Below are 27706 nucleotides of genomic sequence, written 5' to 3' on the forward strand. Positions count from 1 at the left end.
TATTCATTTGTTTCTTAGAGTGAAAAAATGTTAAATTTTAAATTTTGGTTTAGTTTAGGGGTGAAGTCACTGTTGCATATCCTTTAATTGCTTGTAAACATGTCTCAAAAGAGCTCAGTCTACCCTTGAAATCGAAATGATAAATCATAATTCTTTGTCTGCAAATCCATAAAGTTCAAAAATTGATAATTTAATTGATGGGCCTCATTGACTTTCATTTAACGGTACCATACACACCAATATCACACCAAACCTTTTAACTTAACACAACTTACAGCTCATTTTTCCCTATGAAAGCAAAGCAGGAAATAGAGAAGGTTGAAACAGAAAGGGGTTACGTTGTTTTGACGCAGTGCACAGTGACTCATCACATTAAGATGGGCGTTAATGATACACATTAGGTCTTGTCAGTAAAGCCTGAGACGTGACATGTGGGCTGTTGCTCGGATAGTTGACGTACGTAATGCATTTCCAAATAAAAAGGAAAAGGAGCGAGAAGGCACTTAAGGTCAACTTGGAAAGGTCTAGGGACTTGGACCATACGTATTCACCGTCCGCCTCCTTCAATAGTCATAACAGTAAAATAGTAAGACTAAAGAATGGGAAAAATAAACAGTTGAGACAGGATACTAAAAAAGCAGACAGAAAATTTGATGAATTGAAGAAGTGGTTAAAGATGCCACCATGACAAATCCAAACTCAAACTGTTTTGGATGTTCGACATTTAGTGACATTTACAAGAGTCCTAGCGAGGTTTCATTGAATCAGCAGGTTTTTGCTGACTCAAACTGACTAAAGGAGTTTGTTTCATTTAAAGCAGGGCTGTAAAAGTTTCTTTTAATGCCACAAGTTTTAATGCATGTTCTATTATTGTTATTATTATTATTGTTATCTCGGCCCAAGTCATAGTTTGTTAAAACGGAAAGTGATTGATGCAGCTGTGGATAGCAAACGGAATCTAAAGTGCAGTCCTAGGAAATGATTTTACCCTGAGGAGGGGAATAATACGCCCTGTAGCATCAAAAACCTCCAAAAATCTATAAAGAAGCAGAGGGGGAAAGCAAACGAAGATAAATGAGTAGAAATTAATAAAGACACAGGTCTTTTAAGTTGAAAGTTTGGCTTCAAAGCCGTGCCAGATTCTTCCCTCGACAACAACAAAGTTATCTGCATTTACTGTCGATGTGAACTGAGTTACGAAGTGAGCAGAAAGGTTTCTGAGCAAATAAGAGTAATAAAAACTTGAAATAAATTCCTTTCAGGTATTTAAAACAGTTTAAAAAAGCGAGATTAATTTAATACACACTTATTAATTACGGAAACCGTGCGATTAATCGTGGTTACATATTTTAATCTACTGACATTCTTGTTTATACTCTAATAAACTGCAACATACATCACTCAGTCATTTAAACTACTCAAGTGTTTTATCTTTGCTACAAAAACTAAAAAATGACTGTCAATCCATTCCAAAGTTCCCAATTTACCTAGCTCCTTTTCACAAACTTCCATTATCTGAATGTAGTAGCAGTAGTGAAAACACTTGTATTGTTATACGAGAACTTGCCGGCTGGGTACTGACCACTTCTCGGGGCAGCAGGGAGTCCTCCTGGCGAATCACCAACAGGTTCACAGTCCCACCCATGGGCGTTGCACGCAGAAGGGCCACCACCTCTTCTTGGCTCTTACCATTCAGGTCCACGCCACTGACCTGTGTATGACCACACATATTATAAATATTAAAACAGGACCATGCATGCGGGCCTCTCCAACCAAACTACTCTACTCTAAAAGAGGGCACTGTGGCCTCCACGTAACCTTCATGCAGATTACCCTCTCAGCCCAGTGGAGCTGGAATTAAACATGGGTTATTTCACCCAAAAGTGAGCACTAGCTGATTTTCACGTCAGTCTGACTGAAGTATAATCAAAATATTGTTCCATTTAACCGCGTTTTCTTAGAAATTCAAAGCTGGAGCGGGATTGTTAAAGCCATGATTTCAACAAAGGCTCTGTGAGAGCTGAATTTAGGAACAAAGCCATATCAGCAAAAAAGTGATTAGCATCTCACACAGCATACAATCTCACAGAGCACACTCGCTGAACACTGTTTAATGGAGCGAGGTTGCCTGAGAGCGCCACCCCACCTCCAGCAGCCGGTCTCCAGCTTTCAGTCGGCCATCTTGGATGGCCGCTCCTCGAGGAAGGATGTTTTTGACGTAAATGGGAGCACTGCCGCCAATGGGGACATCTCTGGATGTGATGCTGAATCCGAGACCCTCTGGACCTGGAAGAATGGAATACAGATGGATTTTGTGAGAAAAGTATTGTAATATTTTACTAAACATACATTGTTCTTTTTGGTAAAGGTATGCTAGATAATAGCAGTCCTGGAGATTTCAATATCTTGCTCGACAACACTTTTGAGGTACATGTTTGCCAGCAAGACGCTTGAACCGCCTGCTAACCCTAAAATGTACCTTACTGATTTACAGCCCAGTGAAAATGAAGGAAAAAATTATGTATATTAAGTGTTGCCGAACCTCCATTTGAGTTTATAAGTGTCAACAGCACAAGATTTGTACACTCCGGTGACATTCGTTTACTTGGTTTCATTTGAAATGCCTTGGCACTAACAAGCTAAAACAATATATACAGTGTACATATGATTTTTTTTACATTTTAGCTGATTTTCCAAAGAAATATGTATATCTAGTCATAGAAAGGAGCCTCACTCTAACATTGCTTTCAGCAACTGTAAGGCTAAAGGATTGAGAAACCACGAAGCAGACGTCCAATTATGGTTTTCCACCATGTTCTGAACCTCCTACAGTTAATACAAACACACTTGGTTCAATGTTGGCATTTTTTTATCAGTTTGCCATCTGGGTGTGCCCCGCTCAGTAAAAATGAAAACATGTCCCCAAGTCTAAATATAGCATCAGCGCTATGAACCCAAAATTGAGTGTTTAAGATATGTGCATATGGACTGTAAAGCCACTCTTGCAAGTTATGGTCAGATTAAAGACTGGTTAGGAACCAGAATGAGCAGGGAGTGATTTATTATGGATTGCAGAACGCATCTGAATGATGTTCAATATCCTCTTAAAATATAGTGGAGTGAACCTAAATAGCAAAAACGCTGCTTTGTAAACCACCCTGCATGGCACCAGATGTTTTGACCAAAAAACCTTCCAGTCTGGCAGGCAGTGTACGAATCATGTCTGGGTCAGATTGTTTGTAATAAAGGCCGTTCGAAGTTCACATAATGGGTGAAAGTGGTGACCGCCGTGTGTTAAATAAAAGTTGTTTCTTGCTTTTGTATCCTTGAGGAGGAAGAGCTATGCGCCATTTAAAGTGCAACTGGTGCCAAGACGAAATTCTAAATCCGAGAAATCACTTACGGTATCTTCTGTGCAAAGCCATTTGCTTCGGGTTTTAAGGCTGACCTTTAAGGTTCATCAGAAGAATATGAATTGCCGGTCTAGAGGCATATACAATAACGGATAAATAAGAAGATCTCAGGTCTGACCTTTTGTGCTGACCAGACCCGAATTTGTCAAATAAAAAGCAAGAAACGGTTTCAAATGTCAGCCAGGGAACGAGGTAAACCAAATAAAAGTTGGATGACGGGTTATTCTTTGACTTAAACGGAAAACGAAACGGATTTTAAAAGACGGCTAGGATTCAACCGTGTGCAACCTTGATGTCGGCTTTTCTAGCAGTCGAGTTGGAAAGTCGCGCTGTGTGGTTTTCGGCGGCGGCTTTACCAGAGGTAACAGCGGTGATTAGTATTCATATCAAAGTGCCTGCTCATTTCACAGAGCTGTCAGCACCTCTGATGGTTCATCATGACCTACTTTTCCCCTGCACGTCTCTTTAGCAGTCTGTCGAACTGTCTATCGTCTCGTCTGTCAGTGTTGACGAACAAGGAGCGCTAAGAGGGGGGAATGGTGGAAGGCAACTTTCTCACGCCTCCTGCACACAAACAAACTTGCAGAAAGGTGATGAAGAGGTTGCTTATGAAGTTAGAGCTCAGGCTGAGCGGCTGAGGATAATGACGCTCTGTGATCTCTCCATCAGTGCGGCACGATAACCGAGCAGACAGAAATAGCTGTCATCGTTTATGTCGAATACTAAGTCTGCCGCTTGTCACCATGACAGCCAAACTTTTTATACAAGGTCACATAGTTGCCGTGGAAGTTTCATATTCAGTGTGACTGCGTACACTCAGAATAAAACTATAAGAGATACACTGATCAGGCATAACATTATGACCAGAGAAGTAAAGTAAAGTCAGTAAAGTAACACTGCGTGACAATGCAATGTTCTCCTTTTGGACCTGGCAGTCATTGGTGTGGATGTTACTTAGACATATAGCACCCACCTAGACCAGACCAGGCACCCCCACCCCATAGCAATGACACTCCTTGATGGCAACAGCCACCCCCAGCAAGATGCATGCCTAAAACTCTTTAGGAACAACTCAAACAAACATGAAGAACAGCACAAGGTGTTGACCTGGCCTCCAAATTCACTAGATCCCAAACTGATCCAGTGATCAGTCTCCCCGCACTAACAGCATTCTGTTGCCAGGCACCACAGGACACCCTCAGAAGACCCATGTCCATTCTCTGATAAGTCACCACAAGGGAGACCTACGCAATATTAGGAAGGTGGTCATAATGTTGTGCCTGATGGGCTTCTAGGCAGCAACAGTTGCATAGCAGAGGTGTCCACCGGACTTACAGCTGATCTTACTACTTCAACGTCAAGCATTTGGTGTTCACAGCTACCCTTGTCGTAACCACAACGTCCTGAGATCCATTTGAAGGCAGCAAAACGTACAGGAGAAACTTTCTAGTTAACCACATTAACACGCAGAGTATTGAAACATTTCCCACCTATTCTTAAATTGCACTTAAAAAACTCAAATGGAAACACTTTGCTTTCACTCTGACCTCTCTCCAAAACCAGTCACTTCCGTATCACAAGCCCTGTGCACGGCCTAATGAGCAGAATCTAACTCCTGTCCATCGTGAGATCCCGTTAACAGTGTCCAATCAGGCAATTAGGGAAATGCATCTCTAACAGAGCCCGCAGTAATTAACCACCGACGTCTTTATTTTGGTTAATAGAAGACCAGGATAAAAGTAATTGTATCCCTTTCTGGATTAGTTGGAATCCCGGCTCCAATAAGCCAATTAAACAGCAAACATGAGGAGAGTCTGAGGCGCATCAGAATGACTTAATGGGGTGCGCATGTCCTTTTCGACAGCGGCATTTGATTAAGGCACTCTTGTTAATTTGCTTTTGAAGATGTGCTCCTGCCACTTGGAACTCGGAGCCACTTAGGCCGGATCCCAACAATTACAACGAGTCAACAACAAAACTGCTGAAGCCTGTCTAAAAGTACATTAGCGGCGATAACGTCTGATAGCAATCAAATGGAACCGTCAAAATGCATCTCAAAGGCGCATTTCCCATCCCCCGACTCTGGCGGATTTTAGTGCTCGGTTAAATCTTCAATCCAGCAACAAGAATCTATCTCCATTTAGAGTCCACAAATGGCTTGAAGTTTGCAAGTCAGTCAGGTCCATTCCAGTAAAACGCATTTAAATCATGAGCAGTAATCTTTGAAACCATTTCTGTCACTTTGGGCAAGAGCGTGTGAGAGCAGTGCTTGGATACCATTGCCAAACATATTAGAGCAGCTTGTGACTGCATTTCCCCTGAGTGGGTTACATTTAGCCTGAGTTGCTGCCCTCGCTTGCAGCACTATTCCCCGAAGCTCGCTGCTAAGGCCTCGATGCCAGTTTTCAACAAGACATCTGCTCCAACCCCCCGACAGAAGAAAAAAGGAGCAAAGAGAGCGAGAGAGACAGAGAGAAGGCAAGTCACAATGAGACTAGTTCACTTCACAACCAACTGTTCCTTAATTTACATAGTGAAGTGATGAATATATCACAAAGATATACAACTGCTTCAGTATCAAAGTTCTCTCCAAGTGGTCTCTCCAACAAACCCGACTCCAAACACACACAGATTGCTGCAGCTTAATATTTCAACCACAACACCACAGTGATACAGCCTGAACGGGGCAAACCGCAAACTGTTTTCAAGACAGGGCAGATCAGTGTTTGCTTTTGGCCTGCTCTGTTAAACAAAGCCTAGAGGCAATATATGTTTCCAGAAAGGCTTCCCTCAAAAGTCCCTGAACCTATTGTCTGTCCTGGAACCATTTGATGCAAACTTTATCGTACAATACTGTTGCCACATCGAATGCTTGGCGATCAAAACCCTGTAGACACGGGTGCAGTCAGTCACAAACTGTATTGATGGGAAACTACAGCATCATTTTCTCTTTATTTCTGCTGGTTCTCACCTTTCTTCAGCTGGATGTTGAACCTGCGGCCTTTGTTCTTCAGGTAGGAGCTGGTGGACGGGCTTGCGCTCACCCTGCGCTGCAGAGAGGGGGAGACGGCCGACGACGTCCTGGAGACCAAGTTGTGGGGTAAAGTGACGTAGCGTCGACTTGACTCGGGGGTGCTTCCAGCCAGGGGGCCCTGGTGGCTGCTTCCAGCCAGGGGGCCCTGGTGGCTGCTTCCTGCCAGGGGGCCCTGGTGGCTGCTTCCAGCCAGGGGTCCCTGGTGGCTGCAGAAAGAGGGCAGAGTTCAGTGTCTGTTTTACGCCTTCTCAAATCTAGTCTCTAGGAACGGTTCTTCACAACAGCCACGTGGAGGAAATATCAATATTTTTATGGATTCTTTAATGTGCACAATGGTAGAATTACGCACTATTTTGATATTTTCCGTATATATTCCCAATAATAACGTTAATATTTCACAATGTAGGATATACACCAACTCCAACAGAAGCTTGAACACAGTATACTGACATTGTGAATGTTTATGTTATGTTTGGAGCTTATTGTTTTTGATTTGGTTGGTCAAAATGGCACCCAGTCAATAACTTGTGGGTTTGTTGCTTGTGGGTTTATGGCATATTACGGCAACTGGATTCATCCATTCTGTGTGTGTTAACGTCTGTCTCAGCTGTTTTAAATTGAGCTTATTACACTACACATACAAGTAATGCACAATGACGTGGCACGAAATGATTATCTCTGTCCAGCAGAAAGTTTTGACTAATTACTGTTAAACTGCTCTCTTCCCTTTTTATTCTGCAGCTTTCCAACATTGATGGATACACAGTGAATATATAATGCATATTGGAATATGGGAAAAACAGAGCTGGCATACACTCAGAGACAGACTCTGACATAAAATTCTTGTACAAAAGAAGACAAAATAATGAGATTGGTCCAAACTTTCAGTTCATGTCCTGTCTGCAGCACTGTAGACGCCATACTTTAATTTTTTTGTGGTATATTTCCTCTTTCCAAGCGATTTCTGGGAAAAAAAACAGGACAATCAAACCCACTTGTGATTGAGGCCAGGTTGCGGTCCAGATCTGGACGCCAGCGTAAGGCTCGACCTGTCCCCCGGCTGCTTCGCGTCCTGGCTGAAGCGGACCCTGTTCGGCTGCGGCGGGCTGAGCTCGCTCTGGCCCGTCAGCAGCTCGTACTGCCTCTTCATGGGCGCGGGGACCACGTGGAAAAGGATGCGCGGTGTGCGCATGGCCTGCCTGAAAATGTTCTGAGCTCTGGAGGTGACACAGCATTGAGAGAGAGAGAGAGAGAGAGAGTGAGAGAGAGAGAGACAGAGAGACAGAGAGAGAGAGCAAGGTCATACAGACATGACTGCAATGAATTAGCTCTGACATGATAAGAGATACATGTACAATGATGTACTATCATGGCTTGACAGATGGAGACGGATAAGGAAAGCTATGATATATTGTTCGTTGAAAGGCAATAGGGAGAGTTGAGGTTAGCTTGGCTATTCACGGGGCTTCTCCTTGCTTAGTGGTAGACGATGGAAATTACGCTATCTATAATTACCAGCATCAAGACGGGTAACAGATAAGGATGGTGCATTTGTGTTGAAATATTATACACTGTGTGCTCCAAATGTATAGCAGCAAAACCTTCCGTATCTGGAGTCCTTCTCCAATTTATATCTGTGAGCTTGTGTGAGTCTGTGTGCGGTCACAGACCAACGGACATGAGTTGACTCGACAATCAGAGCGGAGACGATGAATCATGCAGCAGGGACGCTTTCCGGACAAGAAAGTCAAAAGAAAACACACACACACTAAATAAGAAAACAACAACAACAAAAAAAAAAACACAATACGAGTCTCATGTGAGGTTTTTGGGGGCCCGGATAAGCCGAGACAAGAGCTCAACGCCGTTCCCAGACACGAGAATTGTTTAGTCTGGTTTGCAAGCGGCACTTAGCATATAGATAGGCTGGCCAGGAGTGAACCACGCTGCAGCATAAGTGGCCAGAGGCACGTCTGGATTCCAACAATCCCACGTCAGAAAAAAAAACCCCTTCCGTCCGAATGACAGCCGCTAAGCCGCATCCGCCACGACAGACAGTGGAGCGGCGTCACGGAGGCGAGGAGCTCGTGCCGTGCCACTTCTGCGGGATTCAGTCTCGCCCATCTTTATTCTTATGTTAATTTACAAGAAAAAAAATTAAATAAATCACTCGCATACGCACACTGAAGACTGAAGGGTGATGACTGGTTGAGCAAGTGTGTGTGTGCGCACGCATGTGTTGTATACAGCGCCATCACTCCAGTAATCAGCCTCCACGCGAGCCTGATTGAATAATAAATTACCCCCATCAATGCATCATTACATTCAGTTAGATTAAGCGCCTCAAAATATTTACCCATGCAAAACAATCCAAGGAGATTAGACTATCACTTTAAATTGTCACTCTCTGCGGCGCACAATCAAAACGGGAGTGAGGGTGTGGGTGGGGAGGGGGGGCACGAGGGGGTGACGAGAGCGGGCGGGGAGGAAAGTTGAGCTCCTTCGCCTCATTTTCATGCAGAATCACAAACATCATATGCATTCGGATGGAGGAGGAGGGGGAGGAGGGGGGTGTTTTTGGCGGGGGGAGGGGTAAGTGCGGAACGCTACAAAACATCACTCCCTTGTGGATTTGGTTTGTAAGCCTCTTTCACAGGAGAAAAGGTTTTGGAAGGGAACCGGGATGTTTACTAATGACAATAGCATCGCTTTGAGAAGAAAAGGATCTCGCAGCCTTAGTGGCTTTCGCGCGCGGTGCGATGAAAACATTAGCATAATGCAGTAAGGTAACCCGACGACGGTTAGGCGGAGAGCCCCTCTCATCTTTTGCAAAAGTTGGGTTATAAAACGTTAGGGCGTGCCCCGCTTGAAATAGTTCAGTTTCTGACTTTTGTGGAATCAAACTTTCTGTCAGTTTCGGTGTCAGTGGCTCTGAGCCCAGAGGTTTTTTTTACATGCCCAGCCCAGTATGACTGCAGGCTTAGCCTTCGTTAGCGGGAATCTGGGCTATTTCTTCCTGTGGAGGAGTGGATGATAAGGGAGAGAGAGCCAAGCAGACCACCTCGCACACTGCCTCCAGAATCCAGCCTGCAGGAGAAGCAATCTATTTCTCAGCCTGGCACACACACACACACACACAAACACGCACAGAGTTGTAGATAAGACTTTATAGCTCAGTGTCACTGCATGTGCATGTAAGTGTAAGTATGTGTGAAAGTCCACTCATTGGGGCACATGTGTGCGCCAGAGGGAAGGGTAGCTTTGGGTAAAGTCCGAAGGCTTATATCTTCATTCCACTTTAGGAAATGAAGGGGAGCGATGAGTCGATAGGAATGAATCGAGGGAAGAGGGTGGGCAGTTTTGGATCAGAAGCCGGGGAAGTGGTAAAGGACTGCAGGTCACGGAGGCCTGTTACAGGAAGGCCGACAAGTCAAGTGATATTTCAGTTTTATTGTGGTGCTGTGTAGGTGGCACTTCCCCCTGCAGTTTGGACTGGCTTATCAACAGCAGCATTATTTACTGTCACTGCAGTTAATGTCCCACGCAGTGTTTCGGTGTTCTTAATACCGTATGCGTCCTAGTTTTGGAGGTGCTGAAGGGAAATTGAAATGAGCATGGCGTTCAGGACACCCAACGCGAAGAAGAGAGAAGTTGGCGTAAGTTGTAGAAAAATCAGAGCTCACAAAATGCAGAAAAGAAACAGCAGAAGAAGAGGCAAAACGCCATGATGATCAATAATGGTCCCACATGAAAGCTTACTGTTCAAAGCGCAGGTTGCGAATGTCTCCCTGATTAATCCTGACGATGCAGTCGTTCTCCTGGAAGAGACGCTCCTGCTCGGCTTTGCCCCCGTGCTCCAGGCGCTTCACGAGCAAGCCCTGAGTCCTGCAAGTGAACACGCAACAGGTTAAAGACAATTTAGACACGACTGCGACAAATGCATCATTATATCGTACAGCAGGGTGCGGGTTGAAAGGCTCGTCACCTGGCACCCTTACATGTTGAAAGGAGTATAGAAGTCTAATAGGAATGCATGGAGTGGGAAGAAGAAGTGTTGGGTAATTGGCATTAGCTAGAAGATGTTATTTTATGGCTTGAGCATTCGTAACTTTTAAACCAACAGTGCAACAAAATACTGAAAGAGAGTGAGTTCCCTGACAGATTTCTGAAGCACCATCATAAAGTCGGTCCATCGCCGGCAAAAGTAAACTTTTCCCCAGACTTTAAGCTCGGATAAAGACGTGCATTTTTCGCGCAGGCGTCGCATCACAGACTCCGATTTTTAAGCCTCCATCCGTCCTCCTGTCCTCCATTTTGCCTTTCTTTCTTTCTGCGGGCAGGTCCGAGAGAATGACGGGGCAGGTTTGTCTGAAATAATCCAGACCAACGGCTAAGACGTCGTCTTATGGCTTCCGGGGGAAACGCTACAGACAGTTGCCTTGACTGGAGCTTAAGACGAGAGCCGCTGGGGCTGTAATAAATACCCGAGGAGTTCCACGGCAGTGCCATCTCAGCAATCCCCTCAAAAAAAATAAATAAATAAGGCAACCTTTACCTTCAAATACACCCCCTCCTCCCTCTATTCCCCTCTAAATAAACACATCAGTGAGCTCCTTGGGGCTTTAGTTAGGCTCAGAGGATAACCACATGCAAAGAGATCTGACGTGTGCACACACAGCAGAGATACAAGCTCTACAGTAGGTGCCAGAGGTAGCAGGTAAACTGACTGAGTGGAAATGGAAACGAGAAATTGAAAAGTAAAATAAATCCAAGCCCAGACCATCTAGAAGCTGAGACGGAGGAAACGACTTTGTAAGGAACACCTTACCCCCGGCAAGGACATAACCTGCACGCTTTTCATAATTCTCGCCCACTTCCTGTCTTTCCACCGGACACGTCGTCAACAACAGCCCATTTAAACTGTGACCCTGTTTACCGCAGACGTCAAGGGCAGATCCGTGAAGCTCTTTAGCATTTCAGCCAAACAGGGCCACTCTCAGAACATTGCCCTAATTGGCTGCATAATGTGGACATCCACGCTCGCGCCGCAGCCTCATCTCAGCTCCTCAGTGGGGGTAAATGGTTCAGCATTAAGTTGAAATTAAAGATCACAGAAGGCCCTTCCCTCTTCCTCGGTGTCTGAGCCGGCGCTGCCAGGTCGGCTTAAGTGCGCCGAGCAGAGAGTAATTGAGGAAAGTGTGGACGCGGGCATGATTGTGCTTTATCTCCATAAGTGTTGGGAGCTTGAAAACAAAGTATTGCGCATGGAGATTACAGCGTGGACACACTTTAATGACTTCTGATCTGGTAGCAGACTGGAGACGGTGGATAAAGGAGTTCTGGTTGATCCCTGATCAGTATTCAGAGCAGCAGCAGGTAGGGTGGGGGATAAAGCAGCATCTTTAGGAGATGTGAAGAAGATCATGACTTGGTAAAAAACACTATTATTGTGTTGTCTACAATGCACAACCACCTTCTATGTTCCTTTGTTTGTTTTGCAGATACTTGTCAGTTGCAGAGGAGAGCTAAAGCTAAATCTAAATTCTCACAGCCAAGTCAGTGAATTAATGCAGTGATACATATGAGCACGACGTGCAGTTAGGAGATCCTCTGCAGGCTCTGGAGAGAAAAAATATCAGCTCCACTTTTCCTTGAAGACAGGAACCAGCATCCATACTTTAGCGCATGGCTTTACTCCATCTTGTGGCTGGGTAGCGGCGCTGGGAGCCGATTAGAGGGAGGCCACCTGCTCTCATCCGCTGCCTTTAATCAAATAATAATCCAATCAGGATCCATTTATGCACGGCAATTATGTCCGCACTTTGTTTACAATTGAAACTGGTCATGGAATGAGAAGTTCATTAGGCTCAGGATGCATCTGGAAAGGGGAGGGGGCGGGGGAGGCGTGCGCGGCTGCAGATGCACGGCGCGCATTGACGTGCGCACGCGAGGTGGATCAGAGTTGCGGAGAGCCTTTTTCATAAAAGGAGGCAGCTTTCGTCTGCATTCGGGGGGCATGCGGGGGACATACAACACTTCTCAAGATCGCTCTGCACTGCTCGCAAGCTGCAGAGGTGTAAGTTCATTTTCAGGGGAGGATCTGCGCTTTCGCATGTGTAAGAGAGATGCTGGCTGCTGGAGTGACAGAGTCTCTAAGCCCTCTCCTGCAGCTGTCTCCCAGGGCTGCTTGGATCTAACTCGATGTCGGCCGGCGCGGCGGTGCAGAATGCGGGGCGGCCGATGCTCGAGTGCCTGCAGTCTTTTGTTTGCTGTCTGGTTTTGCTGGCTGTCTGACCCCTGTGGCCCTGGTCTAGACACTAATGACAGCCCGCTGAGGCTAATGCCTCCTGTCCTAGCGCACAGGAAAGAGCCGGGCCAGTCCATTAGCATCATCCCACTGACCAGACAATAAGTCTTATCAGGGCTGAAGTTAATTGAAGGCTCTGATAGCTATTAGTACCAACCTTAGCTGATGGAGAAGAAATTTACTGCCAAGCAGCATTACCGCTACATCTCGCAAGATGCTGTCTGAGTTTGTGGGGCATACAGCGCTTAATGATCACAGCGTGCCTATGCTGCTGGATTTGAAGCGATCCACTTCATTCTATTTGGCTTTTACAGGCAACTCATTATGAATCATTATTATCCTTCTCTGACTCAGGGTAGCTCAAAGTGTCACAGCTTCTCAGGGAGTTAACACGAGGTCAAAGCTAAATATAGTTTCCTGACACTTGCTTATAAACAGCAATGAGATTAGTGTCTGAGGCGGCAGCCATCTTCAATGACAGCCATCCTCCCTGCCTCAAATGTCATTCCATTTCATCTCCTCACTCTGTCTCTTCACCCCTCCTCCCCCCCCCGGCCTCCCCCTTCCCAGCGCTGAGTAGTCACTTTCACCTTGGTGCCGTGCCAGTCGCTTGGCGTGCAGCTGGGATCTGTGTTATACACAAGCTTTTAGTTTGATTACATCTGGCCACTTCCGCTGTCCTTTAGTTTTTTTTTTTTTTTTCTGGAATCGCCATAAACCGGGGATGCTTTCCTCCCCCGCCGCGTCCCCTGTCATCGACGCTCCTTATCGGTTAAAGGAACGCGAAAGGAAGCAGGTCTGGACGTCCCCGGAGACGGAGCGGTAGCTGTGACCCGAAAGCACGGGGCAGAATTTAGAGGAAACTGTGCAGCCGTCAAGAGCGAAAATACTTTCACCTGTCCTGTTCCAAGCTCTGGGATATGAGGGGGTGTCGAGCATGAGACAGACTTGCAATAACAAAAAAAAAAAAGATGACTGGAAGAATCAGAGTAGGTGAAAAGGAAAGCCTTGAGAGATGCAAAACATCCAGGTTATATACTGGATGGTGAATCTTGTTCACAACCAGAACTGAATCTCAGATGTATTTTATTTTATTTTATTTTTACCTGACATCTTGTGAACTGAAAGGCACCACGTGGATCCCCAGGGGCCCTCCTTCATTGGACACCTCGACCGGCTTGAGCATGCCTCTGCAGGACGTTGATGGATGAGACCGGGGGGGAGGGGAGGGCGGAATAAGGAAGAGACAGAGGGGGGCGGGAGACACACACATGAATAAAAAATAACAGGGGCGTCAAGGAAAACGTAGAATGCAATAGACAAGCGCAGCCGGGACGTGACGAGAGGTCGACGGGGTACAGGCGTATGCAGAGTCATCCATTACAAAGTCTGGCCCGTGGACCTCTCGGCGTCGATCGGGGATCCAAATGGAGAGTCCAATTAAGTGATTACGATCAGACTGTTGTGCTAAAAGAGAACAAATTAATTGAAAACGTGTAACAGGGAGGGGAGGAGGGGGGGAGGTTAATTTGTGCAGATAAAGATGTGCAGACAAATAAACAGCAACAGACCTGCGTGGGATACGGAAGAAGACCTAGGTCATATTGTTTTGGTTAAGAATCAGAGAAAACACAAGAAAATTAAATGTCTTTCATATTAAATGCACAAATAAGTTTATATGCAGTAGAAGCCAGTCCTTTTGAACGAAGTGCATGTTTAAGGGTTTGGGTTAGCGGGACACTCACTCTAGATTTAACACAGGTGAATATTCCAATGACGAGTCGGCCCTCCCTACTGGCTCTATCCGCTCAATTCTCCTTTCTTGTCTCCTTTGCTCTTCTTCCTCCTCTTCCTAAAAAAAGAAAGAAAGAAAAAGAGGACAGGATAAATCATTAAAAGCCTGTTCCAGGAATGTAAAATGAAAAAAAAAAAAAAACTCTCTGTCGTTATTTCTGTTTGGCTCTGCTTGCATCTCACCCTGTCCTCTGGCTTTTAATCCAATTACCTGCAGGAAAAGTAACAGCCCCTGTTGTAAATTAAAGACTCTGAGTGCAGGACAGACCGACGCCCCCCCCCCCCCGAGGCATCCCCTCCCTCCTCCGGCCTAAAAATTTCAGCGACTCCACCGACAGAGCGGCCTTGATCGATCGGTCCCGCTCAGTCGGTCAGCTCGGACCCGCGCCGTGGCACCGGGTCTTTGAAAGGTGACGGGGATCGAGGTCTGGAGGGAAGGAGACCTCGATCCCCCGGCCTCCCTTCATTTCATTTAGTCATCTTCCTTCGGGTCCATTAGGCAGCCGGGGCGGGGGGGAGGCAGAGGCTTTTACAGGCACGCCAGACGTCTGAGGACTTAACTAGGCTCTGGGACGAGACGGCAGCTTCTTGGCCTCCTTAATGGGGGATAAAATCTTCATTTGAGCTCTCTTCGTGAGGACGCTGCAGATTGAGCCGGGCGCTTACATGCAGTGATGACATCCTGCATGAAGTATAGGGCGTGTGTGGGGTGGGGAGCATCTAATAACACAGTCTTCAACTAATCATCAGCTGTTGAAGGTTAGTTACAGAGAAAGCTGAGGGGCAAGCACAGTGAACATCACAGTTTCTTCATTTTACTTCAGTTTCTGCTTCCTGTCTTGTCAACTGATGTGTGTGTGTGTTTGTGTGTTTATCTGTGTGTGTGTGTGAAGTTGTCAGAATCCAGACAGTCGTCTCTTCGGCAGACGCAACGCTTTGTTAGCCACCGCTATTTCCCCCGCCCTCGCCCCCTCACCTTCTCCTTTCTCTCTTCTTTTACTAAAATGTCAAGCCCGTCCACGCAGGTCCCGCGCCTCTCTGGGTGCTTTATGGAAATGGATTCAACCCCTTTCAGGGCCCGGGATATCTTTGGATATCGGCGACGGGTGGCGAAAAGCAAGAGAGAGACTCTGCCCGCCGCCCTCCCCCTGTTTATTTATTAGAGGTAAGACAGGGAGGGGGCATGAAAATGTCATCAGCAGTCTACCTTAGCAGACCTCGTCTCACCCCGTCTACTTCCCCTCCATGACCGTCAGTCAACCCCCTCCCTCTTTAATTACGTGTCAGCTGAGGTCTTGAACTTCTCTGGGGGGGCCTGTTCCTCACAAAGATTTTTATAAAAACCTCACACTTGGGTGGATATTCCAGTGTTTCCCACTAAATTTCATGAGACCCTGGCGGTATTTGTTTCTTTGGGATGGGGGGGTTCAACCGTTTTAATAAAAGCCCCTTATTATGATGCTATCCCAACTATTAAAAACTATTTGTACAGTATATGGCACATAGAATAAGATGAGATTTTAATCAGTCCGTCTTTAAATTACCGTAATAATACGGATATTGGACAAATGGTGTCAGTCTGTGCAGTTCATGTACATAAATACTAAACATAATGCTTTTGGGACATGGTTTTCTATGGACAAATGTAAACTGCTGCACGAGATGTTCTCTCTGTTCTTCCTTAAATAGTAGGAGAAAGTTCCCACAGATAAGGCACCCAGTCTACAGCTCCTTTTTTGTAACTATCTAGGGCGGGACCCACTGTATATGTGAATGTGACCGTACTATTGTCAGTCGATTCTGTACTTGCTATAGAGCACGTGTCGACTCCTTGCTGCAGGTAAAACTTCAGTGACTCTGTCATTCTTGATAAAAGAATTTCCGTAACAGTGTGGGAGATTAAATAAAGTATCAGCGAATTAATCTAATTTAGAGCAAACGGTTTGACTTTCAATCTGACTTTGATAAGCGCTTATACCGTTAAGCTAGCAGTTCACACTACATCTGGAGTCGTTTCCTTCGCGTTTTGACCAACTTTGTCATTAGTTCATGCAACTCTTTTTAAATAACTGAAAATCTCCGCGGTCTAAAAATATCACAAGCACAAATGTCTGGTTTTATTTTTATTTTTTAGCACTGAACAACACAAATAGCTTCTCATGCTACATGAATTGTCCTAGCGGTTTTCTTCATCAGGTTAAATTCAGTACAGAGCAGGTGAGCGACCGGTGTGGATTTGGGTCAGAGGGGAGACGGCTTGGGGGAGGATAGGGAGGTGGAGATGCTTTCAGGAGCAATAGGAAAAACAAGGCAAAAATATTTCCGATTTGTTATGAGACCATGGCAGAGTAAATTAGACCCTGACGAGCCGCAGTAGCGTTAACGTCGTATGGGAAACCCTGACTTAAGGATCTGACCACCTGTTGTAATCCATACATAAAGATTAAAGATAAGTGGAGGAGAAGAGTAACTATACATAAACTGACGGGAACCGAGGTATAAAAAGATGAAGGCTGAAATGATTCTACATTGAGCGAAAGGAAGCAGTGACAGTGCTCCACAACCGTCTCAGACTGCAGAGTGATCAGAGAGGCAAGCTGATTAGCAGCGTATCATCACAGAAACTGACATGTAATTAACTTCAGTAGCGGTGGCTCTTAGCAACAGTTTAATCCTGAAGGATTTAAGTGGTTGAGTCGCGTCTTTTTTTTTTTTCCTTTCAGCATATTTCTGTGGACATGGACGGAACAACTAGTGAGAGAGAGAGAGAGAGAGAGAGAGAGAGAGAGAGAGAGAGAGAGAGCGAGATGTGGTGGAACAAAGAACAGATATGGAGAAGGGAAATACTGTATCCGTGACTAAGGCTGGGTTTGAAAAAACATCTGTGATTTAAATCGATCTGAACCCTGTGAAGCTTGATATATGAATTAAAAGTCAGAAAGTTGTATGGACTTACATGGCCTTGCATCATATCTGATACATTGGGTGTTTATGTTAGTTTCTTTTTTAGAATAAAACCCAGTTCATTGCATTTTAAACATTTCAAACATTTCTTTTGGTTTGGTTGAATCCTTTTTATGACTATAATTTTTTTATTTTCACTGTTTCTATCCTTGCTGAAAAACACATTTCTTCTCCGAACTGGTGAATACGTATTATACAGGTTAGGAAGGTCATTTAAATGTGTTAGTGAAAACAGAGGAGGACAATAACTACCAAGTGATCCTCTGCAACGTTAGCTTAAATGAAAAAATGTAAAAAATCCTAGAAATATCTAAAACTAACACAATGTATGTGGGTTAATTTAATAGTTGTGAGACAAAATTTTAATCTTTTATGTAATTAGTTTAATAAAATCAAAAAAATATTAAAAAGAAAATATTAAACTGACATCGTGGCAGGCATTACAGTAAGGACTGAGGTAAATTACCATATAAACCTGCAGTATCAAATGTTATAAACAGCTTTTCAACACAGTTTTACTTTAACATTATGTGTAAAGTATAAAATATGTTGCTTCAATGAGGAATAATTGCTGCTTTTTAGCATTTTGAAATTAGTTTTATTAAAGATTTTCCAGCAGAAAACTAGAAAGTCCATGAAAGAAGTCAAAAGCCTGAGTTCCCTAATACGGATAAATCCACCAAGGGGCAGGTGACAAGTATCAAATTGTATGCAACAGGTTTTTCAGGGTATTATTATGTTGGTGGTGCAGATTTCTCAGAAACGCATGCATCAAGTATGATGCATTTGGCATTATAGGGTTTTTATCAAATATATGCCATCTCCTGCATCTTCTCAAATGAGAGGACGTGCGGTCTTGCGAGATTCGTTCTGTGAAACCAGTCTCAGAAGACAGCGTGCAGTGAGATTGGTCCACGTGTGAGGGAGATCCAAAACACAACAGAAGTTACAGCTGGGATTTATAAAAGACAAAGAAGAGCTGCACAAAGGCAAAGCCGTGTGCAAGACGTGCCAACTAGAGATGAAATATTGCAGATATGCCACAAAAAGTTTTATTCATTCATTCATCTTCTATAACTGTTTGTCCTGTGAAGGGTCGCGGGGAGGCTGGAGCCTATCCCAGCTGTCATCGGGCGAGAGGCGGGGCACACCCTGGACAGGTCTCTAGTCTATCCAGGCTATCACCAATGAACCTAACCAGCATGTCTTTGGATGGTGGGAGGAAGCCGGAGTACCCAGAGAGAACCCACGTAGACACAGGGAAAACATGCAAACTCCACACAGAAAGGAACCAGTCGGCCGATGGATTTTGCACACCACTGTGCAAACCCGACATTAGTTTTAGTCTGAAGTAAAATTGTTTCGAAGCATCTCTGAATGAATCGGGACGCTGCGTATCCAGCCCTATCTGTGACATTCTCCTCAGAGCTCCAGGGCCAAAAAAAAAAAAAATAAATAAAACAAAAAAAAAGTCTCAGTGCAATCAACTGCGAGAATGTGACAGGTAAGAACACCTTAAAATGGCAGAGGTAGATATCAGAGCCGCGCCGGGGCGAGGTGATATGTCTATTCGGGTGTGAAAAACCAGGACCGAGTGTGAAAATGACACTGAAGAAAAGAGAAACGTGGCAATAAAATATAATAATAATAAAAAAACTAGAAAGAGGGCTCTGATCGCACGCTGCAGGGATCAGATCAGAGGAACGGTGAGAGAGAAGAAAAGAGAGAGAAGGTGATGTAAAAATCAGGTGACAACTGTGAGAAGAACTTTCATTAGCATTTTTTTTTCTTTCAGACAAGTGCACCGAGTTATACCTTTAACACTCAGAGAGCAAGGGCATCTGGTGAAATCTGAAAGGCTGAATCCTTTAGCAGGATTTTTCTTTTTTTTTTTTTTTTATGTTTTCGCAAAAAAAGGAAAAAAAAAATGTGCTTATGCGTTGCACTTGCACGTGTTGTTTGGCCATGACAAATAACACATTCACACCCCGGCAGTTGTTGGTGGTAATGTTTTCTCGGGGCTTAAGAGCAGATTTCATCAGGCAATTTGAGGCAAGCGCCTCCACCGGCGGTCAGTTTCTACCGTGATCGACTCTTTGACACCGGATTCACGAGATTCAGGTGGCTCCATAGTCCTCTGGAGGGGCCTCTAAATCAAAATTAAAATCCCCTTCCACGACTTAATATGACAAATAATGAGGCGTTATGCCTGGAAGGAGGGATGCCGACACCCCAGCAGCAGTTCAGTCAGTATAGCGGAGGGATGGGGGGGTCTCCTTGTGACCGGGGGGGTCAGAAGAAGATGCAATCTCCCTTTGCATCCACTGCCAACCCCTTTATTGTCTGCTCATGTGTCAGTGGCAAGTCTGAGCACCGTGTGACAGCAGAGGGGAGACAAAGGCTAAATATACCTCCGCATCTCCCTGCCCCGTCACTCTCCCCTCTCAACTCCCCTTCTTTGTCTCTCCATCACTTTGAATCCGTCCTTTAACCTTCCTCTAAAAACCATCCATTTCTTCGTCCCTTGAGTGCTTTTAGCACCCCGTTGATCCCTTGGTAACCAGCGGAGTGGGGATGCAACAAGGCTTTTCAACTCTCCGTGGCACTCATTCCGAGCTCTCTATTTCTCCCTGGCTGATTCCCCGCCTCCCCCGCCGCACCCTCACCCCCACCCCCACCCCCTTCCCCCTCAACCATCTCTCTCCCTACCCCAGAGCACTGATACGCTGCCAAAAAAAATCTCCAGCCTCTTTGACAATAAAGGAAAGCAAAAAAAGAAAAAGCAAGGTTTAGAGACTTGGCCATCGCACAGCTGCAGCATTAGGTTATTGAGCATCATATAAGAGAGAGAGTGGGGGAGAGTGGGAGAGGGAGACAGAGGACGACGGAGACGGAGAGCTGCAAAGTGCAGAGCCGTGTTGCCTTCAAATGGACAGGCAGGTTAGAGACCGGTGAGAGGAGCAAAGGGATGGATGGAAGAGTGTGGGCGGCAGGGAGGTAGCAGCTGTTTGGTCAGGAGGGGGAACTCTACACAAGCCCATATTGCTGCTTAAGGGCTGGGGCAAAGGCGGCATGTCGAGGAGCTGTCATCCTCCATCAAGCACTGTCCTACTGTAAGTGTGTGTGTGTGTGAGGCTGTTAGCCACGGGGAAGTACAACATGTAGCTGTTAGGAGGAAAGGGTGAGGGGGGGGAGGGAGGGAGCAGTGGGGGCATCCCTCCTGAGCCCGCGTTTGGCGTCAAGGGCTTAACAAGGACAGGTTCAAAGGTCACAGCAAGTGCTGCGTTTCTGGCCGCCGCCCCTCCTTCGGGGCGGAGGTCCACATCTGCGCGGGAACAGGCCTCGGTGTCAGCCGCTCGCGGTTCACAGTGTGTGCTCCGAAGAACAATGGACGCCAAAGAGCAGGATGCAGAAATGTCTCCCGGTGAACAATGTATAAAAAAAATAAAGGAAACAAGCAATTTAGCCGGGTCGTTTAGCAAAAAAAAAAAAAAAAAGGGACTGTTGAAGTATTTACAAAAGGCCGCGCTCCCTCCTGACTCGGCCCGGCTAAAAATACCAGACATTATTTGCGCAAGGTGACATACGCCCCTTATGGAAACATTAAACCAGCCAAAGGTAACGTATGATGGCAACATGTGAAAATAATCCACTCTCAGAGAGCAGAGGTAAAAGGAAGGAGTAGAAAAAAACAACAAAAAGAAAAAAGGCAGCAGCAGTGGCAGCGGCAGCGGCACAGGCTGAGGCTTTTCCTCTCCCTCACAAAAGGTTAAGGAGCCATAATTGTACCCTCATTACCTCCAGTTAATGCAGTTCCACTAAACACTGTACAACAGACAAGACCGAGTAGGACTTCACAGCACCGCCGCATCGCACAATGGCATTGACATACAAAGACAAGCTGCTGGTAATAACTCCTAATAGTCCCATTAAAGTTCCTTTGACCTCAAGAAGCAATTACCAATACTTTTCCATTTTAACCGGAGCCAGAATCTTTGCTGCTTTCAATGAGCAGTTACAAGAAGCTTTATGGCGCTGGACACAAAGATTTTTTCTCTGAAATCTGAAGAACAGATGACGCGTGCTTTAAAAAAAAGATCGGCAGAGGCTTCGGGCGGATGCTGATGGACGTTCCGGTCGCCGACGCGTTCGCCATACAAGGATGGTGACGGTGAAATTAATGCCCCAACAAAATGTTCCTCCGTGATTAGATCGGACATGACCATTGCACTTGGTGACCCAGCCTCCCCTACCAGTCCATCGGCCTCAGCTGCCATTAAAACAACCAATACATCCCACTGACTAAGACCGCTTGACGCTTATTTACATTTATGTTGGGGGTGGGGGTATACTGTGAAGAGTTAAACTGGTTACCAGATGACGAAAGGGTCATAATGACCTCCTTCATCCTACCCACAAGTTCCCTAAATGGTACTTAATGGTTGTCAGCAGAGAGGCCAGTGTGCCTTCCTATTTATTTTGTTGTGATCTTAAGAATGGTGACCTAAGCTCGGAGCAATGAGGATTTTCCGATGCTGATGTAAGCTCTAAAAAAGACTATAAAACCTCGTACCTCAATTAATCTATCTGTCCTTTTTTTCTTTTTTTTTTGAGCCAGTGTTTCATTTGTTTGGCAAACCGTCGGACTAAAAAACTGCAGATCTGGAGGAAATTCAAAGCGCCGTGACCCTGGTGTCTGCCATCCCCTGCTTTTTTATGTGCATGTGAGGAGGAAAATATATATATATATATAGAGGGGGAGGTTGCGATCCCGTGCGGCCCTCTGTTTGCGTGCCAAGGGGGAGAAGCCGAGGCGGCGCCTGTCCTCTGATGAGGACATGTGTTGTCTTTCGTATTTCACGCCTCGCAACCCTACGGGCTCCGGCCTCCAGTTCAGAGCAGAGCCCTCGCATTCCAGATTAGATGTACTATCCCTTTTGATAATGAGGTTCGGGGAGGCGGACATGTGTTGTTGCGCAAGGTGGAATCCCCGGCGAGCGGGGTTGGGTGTTGAGAATGTGTTCTGAGTTGGGAACATGTTCACATGTTGAAGAAACGAGGACGTATCAAGAGTTCCCTCATTCGTTCTGTGGTTTCTATTGGTGTCGTTGATTTGCGTGCAACCAAAAAACATGCACGTTTTTTATACAACTGCAGTGATCAACTTGTAATCAGTGTGATGCCACTGAGGAAATCTAATCAGGCGTAACATTATGACCACCTTCATAATATTGTGCAGGTCTCCCTTGTGCCTCCAGAACAGTTGTGACTCGTCAGAGAATGGACATGAGGGTGTCCTGTGGTGTCTGGCAACAGAATGTTGTTAGTGGAGGGGGCTTTGAGGGGAGGGGCCTCTGTGGATCATCCCACAGATACTTGATCAGTTTGGGATCTAGTGAATTTGGAGGCCAGGTCAACACCTTGTGATGTTCTTCATGTATTTTTAGTTGTTCCTAAAGTGTTTTTGTGGCTGCATCCTGCTGGGGATGGCTGCTGCCATCAAGGAGTGTCATGCTATGGGGTGGGGGTGTCTGGTCTGGTCTAGGTGGGTGCTACATGTCTAAGTAACATCCACACCAATGAATGCCAGGTCCAAAAGTCTCCCAGCAGAACACTGAATTGTCATAGTCAATGTTATTTACTTTTCCTGTAAGTGGTTTTAATGTTGTGGCTGATTGGTGTATACACGTGGAGAGGCCAGAAATTCATCCACGAACCTTGCAGCTGACAACCCGCTCCACCACTTAAACCACAGCTGCCCATATAATACTAATGCTAGCGCTGTACATCAAGCGTTCATATCGTAGATATCGAGACAGAAAATGTTTTCGTTCGCTTTACCCGAAACATAAAAATGAAATGCCCCAAAAACTATTAAATACCGTAAAATCTATGAGGTACCAGTTAAAGGAGGTTTGTTTTTAAATTGCTTTCCTCATCCAAGTGTTATGACAACAGCAAGAACCAGAATTTGAATCGAATTCCAATCCCTCGCTCGCTCAAATTACATATTTTCTGCTCCAATTATACGCACGGTATATTGTATTCCCAGCTGGCCAAGTTTAATACAGCTCCCCGCCCCGTCTCCGCTCGACTCTTTAATCAACAAAAATCTGCAGCCTATACGTCTGTCTCTCTTTGTTTTTCTTTTTGGAGAGACGTGGCTTTCTTTTTTTTTTCTTTTTTTTTTGGCTCATAAAAAGTTAAGGCTCTGATGTTAAATTTACTTGAAGCAAATTACGGGGACAGACAGGTTCTTAATGCTGTTAAGAAAATTAGATCAGAGATGTGAGTCTGCGTTCGTCCGCGGCAGAATTGAGCGCCGAGATGCGGAGGGGTGGAGGTGGGAGAGTCCAGTTCGTGGACTGACATTTGGAAAAACAAAAGCCTCCTCCTTTACTCCTCTCCTTCTCCTCCTTTTGTCTGCTCACCTCAATCTTTTTGTCTTCTCCTTCCTTATCTGTCACCGGGGAAACCTGCTGTGTGTGGAATACATCATTTGCAGAGCCTGCTTCATATCAGGCCTGAGCTGATCTATCAATGACACAGCTGCCCTTGCCTTTGCCTACTGTATCGTTAAATTGCACTTTAATTAAATTAGGCCTGCTAATTATGAGGGCCTAAATCAATCACCAGGTCAATAACCGAGGCCCAAAGCGGACGGAGGAGCCCGAGACTTTTTCCAAACCTCATCAATAACAGCTGCAACTGGAGCAGACCACTCCTGTGCCACAGAGCCGGAGGTTCATACCGGGTAGGAATTACTGCAAATTGAGTTATCGTCACTGGTGATTGTCCAGAGCACCTCTTGCTCTTAAGCTGCGTAAATAATGTCAGCTGAATACAGAAGTAGTGTTTCAAAGAGTTTGAAATTGGACTTCAAAGGGGCGTTTAAAGCAGATTTAGACTTTCTGACGCATTAAAAATAGCTCAAAAAGGATACGATGACTTTCTAGACACCTGGCTTAGGTTCGAGGGGTGCGGTGGAAGGGGAGGGGTATAGGGGGAGTGATTCTGAACAGATAATCCTGGGGGTTGAGTGCGCGGCGCTGCTGAGCGGACGGTCCCAGCTGAATCCCGGGTCTTTACCCATGCATTAAAAAGGAGCTCCGCGCCGCTTTTCACAGATTAATCATCATTTTGAGCTTATTAAGTGGGAGGACAGTCTGCTTTCCATTGCTCAGAACGTTTAATCCATCTTTCAAACTGTGAAGGTCAGCGAGCGAATGTTACCCCCGTTGAAATAATAACGGCAGTTTGAATTTCAATGAGAGCACCCGCGGATCGGATCGGGGTTGTAATTAAATACAATGTCTTTTTTTTAAATATATATATATATTATTTTTCAGTAGCCACCTCTGCAATTACGTGAGTCAGAATCACACTGATTTATAGAGTCGGCAGCCAACAAACTGCGCTTCCTGCACTGCCAAACTGCCATCTGAACTATTTAATACAACCGTTAGCGCAATGCAGATCTTGTATCGGTGAGCGATATTGGCATTGCTGGGGAAAAAGGTGATGTGCGGAGAAGCTCATCCGTTTTCAAAAGGACTTTTATGACACACCGAGACCTCAAAACCCTTAATACACTAAACGTAATAAATTGAAGGCGAGGGAATGAGGGTGAATGATGTTGAACTATGAATAATTTAATGGCGAGCGAAGCTTTGGTACACACCGCTTTACGTTATTACAGAGGGTCCATTCTGCACGTCGGCCATTGTTTGCCGCCTTGTTTGAGCAGGGCCTCATCTGTAGTGTCACGGGAGCAGCGCTGGGTGATGTGGGGGGGCACTTTCCATTTAGTTTTAATTGGAAGCTGAAATTCTTGGATAAAAGGGGAGGAGGACAGAAAGCCATTCGGTCGAGTCCTTTTTTTGTCAGACGGGGGCTAAATGAAGAGGGGCCGGGTGGAGATGAGGGCCAGTAATGAATGGAGGTCCCAAAAGACTCCAGCAAAGCCACAGTAATCTCGGAAAGCAGGGCGGGGTGAGGGGTGCATGTAGGTGGGCTTCAGCGGAGAAAGAAAGACGAAGGAAAAGGAGATAGAGCTGACATATAGGGGGCGCTGTAGTAAAATCCACCAACTTTACTTCCTGTTTGTATTCCATGCGGCTCCAGTTGCAACCATGTGCAAGATTAAACAAGATATCGATTGATCAAATGAGTGTGTTTGGTTAGAGCTGATAATCATTTGCTTGCTAAACACAACAAGTGATTGCAATCACCGTCGCGATAAGAGCGGGGGGAAATCATCAGCGTAGCCACAAACGAGACAGATCAGAGCGCGGGTAGTCAATTTGTCGGCGAGGGAACACCGTACGTGCGCAGACACACACCCGCGGTGCAGGCGGCGTATCGCACTTCAGCCAATCGGCAGGCGCCTCACCTTGCGGCTCGGCGGACACGTGTAAACTGCGACACCTACGCTCCGCCGTCTTCTAAATGGAAAAGGCTGCCAGCGTGTGTCCGCTTGAAATCACCAAACGCATGTGTGGGAATATCAGAGAGCGCCTTGATGGAGCTCAGCGGGGGTGATATTCCACACAACAGATCGCATGTCTGTTATACCTAGAGAGCGCGGAGAGGAGGAAATTCCAGCGGGAAACTGCTCTGCAGGGAAAAGCACGGCCGATTACTGCGGCACTTTTGCCGGAATGACACCATTAACGGCGGGCTATTCCGAATTCATTGCGTGCATCCAACCTTGAGAAAGTCAAAGAATGATGCCAGTGGTTTTGCATGTTTAACAGCGGAAGACTTTGAAGTGTGTGCAGCAGCTTTTCTTCTTTCTTGTGCTCATTGGTGATGTCCATGGTGTTCTGGGTTCTGATTCATGGGCCAACTGGGGCCTTTCTGTGTGGCGTTTCCATGTTCTCCCTGTGTCTGCGTGGGTTCTCAAGATGTACCCCGAATCTCGCCCAATGACAGCAACCCTCAGCGAAAATGAATAACCGAATGTTCATGGTAGGCTGCTGCACTCAAGTGCGAATGAATGTGCATCCTGCATTCGAGATTTTAGACTCAACAGCCAACACAGTGTCCTCGTGAATAAGAGAAGATGCAAAACTCTTATCCTTGTCTTCAGGTTTGAGTTTCTGACGACGCAGAAACCGTTGAAGTCTGAGAATTTTCAGTCAGAAGACTTCCTTCCTTCCTTCCTTCCTTCCTTCCCTAACAGTATTATTTTCAGGAAAAAATACAGATGACAATATGCTTGCTGCAACTCTATCCACAGCAAAAATAGTAGTCCCTGTTCAGGGATTGCCATGGGAGTGTTACTAGGTGATGTCTCAGTGCAGCATGCGGTGGCGTGGCCTTGACAACTATTACTCTGACACATGTCACTGTACACGCCATCTCTAAGTCGCCGTGGTCTTGTCTCTATTAGATGTTGATGGAAAGCCGGAGAAAAATGGTGCACATTCAAACACTGCCTGAATACCTGAATGAATCTCTATTATGCCCCCTTAATGGTGGAGCTCTAAGGGGCTGGCTGCCATGGCTACACAGAAATGGACAGGCTGGCCCAGGACCACCTCTTTCCTCCTCACCGTCTCCCCATAGAAGCCTTCTATTCCTCCATCTCCTTGGCTGCAAAATGAAAACACCCCATTCCTCTCTGTTTGCATCCAACTGTGACCACTTTGTCCGCTAACCGATGCAAATGAAACGAGCCTCTCTGGCTGAGATGGTGAAGCAGCCCCATCTCACGTTTCTCCGTGGCCCCGAGATGTGGATGTTTACTGTCGGCCGGGGCCTTATTACATTCCTCCAGCAACTTAAAAGCATTGGCCCCCTAATGGGACCTATAAAACTGTGAGAAAAGCCTATTGTGACAATGGACCTCATTGTGTCAGAGTGGACTCATTTGGCACTCTGTGGAGAGTGGAAATATGTGGCGTATTAAAAAAAGGCAGTGAAGGAAAGACGGGGTGAGAAAGTGCGAGAGAAATCAAATAAATGGGAGTAAATGACTTTGCGCTGTGGGAAAGCAGCCACTGTAAATCACCAAAGTTCATCATGTGCCTCAGGCGCTATGTTTACAAGATCAGCCCAATCAGAACAAACCAGATATTCAATCAGACTTAAAGGGTCTGTCTAAACCCTTGACAACCTGTCAAATAGACAAATATTAAGACCTAACAATGATCTAAACACTGGAAATGACTAAGAGAAGGAATTCTCTAC

At 45.6% G+C, this 27706-nt stretch overlaps 1 protein-coding gene across 1 annotated transcript in view; it reads right to left on the minus strand.

The window, feature by feature from the left end:
• Window positions 1-27706, minus strand: part of LOC311503862 (partitioning defective 3 homolog) — a 364850-nt gene that overhangs the window by 179450 nt on the left and 157694 nt on the right. The window contains exons 6-12 of the mRNA XM_084566761.1: window positions 14500-14606; window positions 13861-13944; window positions 10207-10332; window positions 7443-7664; window positions 6385-6653; window positions 2147-2286; window positions 1583-1711 (exon numbers count right to left, since the gene is read on the minus strand). Coding sequence (XP_084422887.1) covers window positions 1583-1711; window positions 2147-2286; window positions 6385-6653; window positions 7443-7664; window positions 10207-10332; window positions 13861-13944; window positions 14500-14606 — 1077 coding nt within the window. The remainder of the gene's footprint in view (window positions 1-1582; window positions 1712-2146; window positions 2287-6384; window positions 6654-7442; window positions 7665-10206; window positions 10333-13860; window positions 13945-14499; window positions 14607-27706) is intronic.

The sequence above is a fragment of the Chelon labrosus genome (genome assembly GCF_963514085.1).
Source record: "Chelon labrosus genome assembly, chromosome: 18".
NCBI lineage: Eukaryota > Metazoa > Chordata > Actinopteri > Mugiliformes > Mugilidae > Chelon > Chelon labrosus.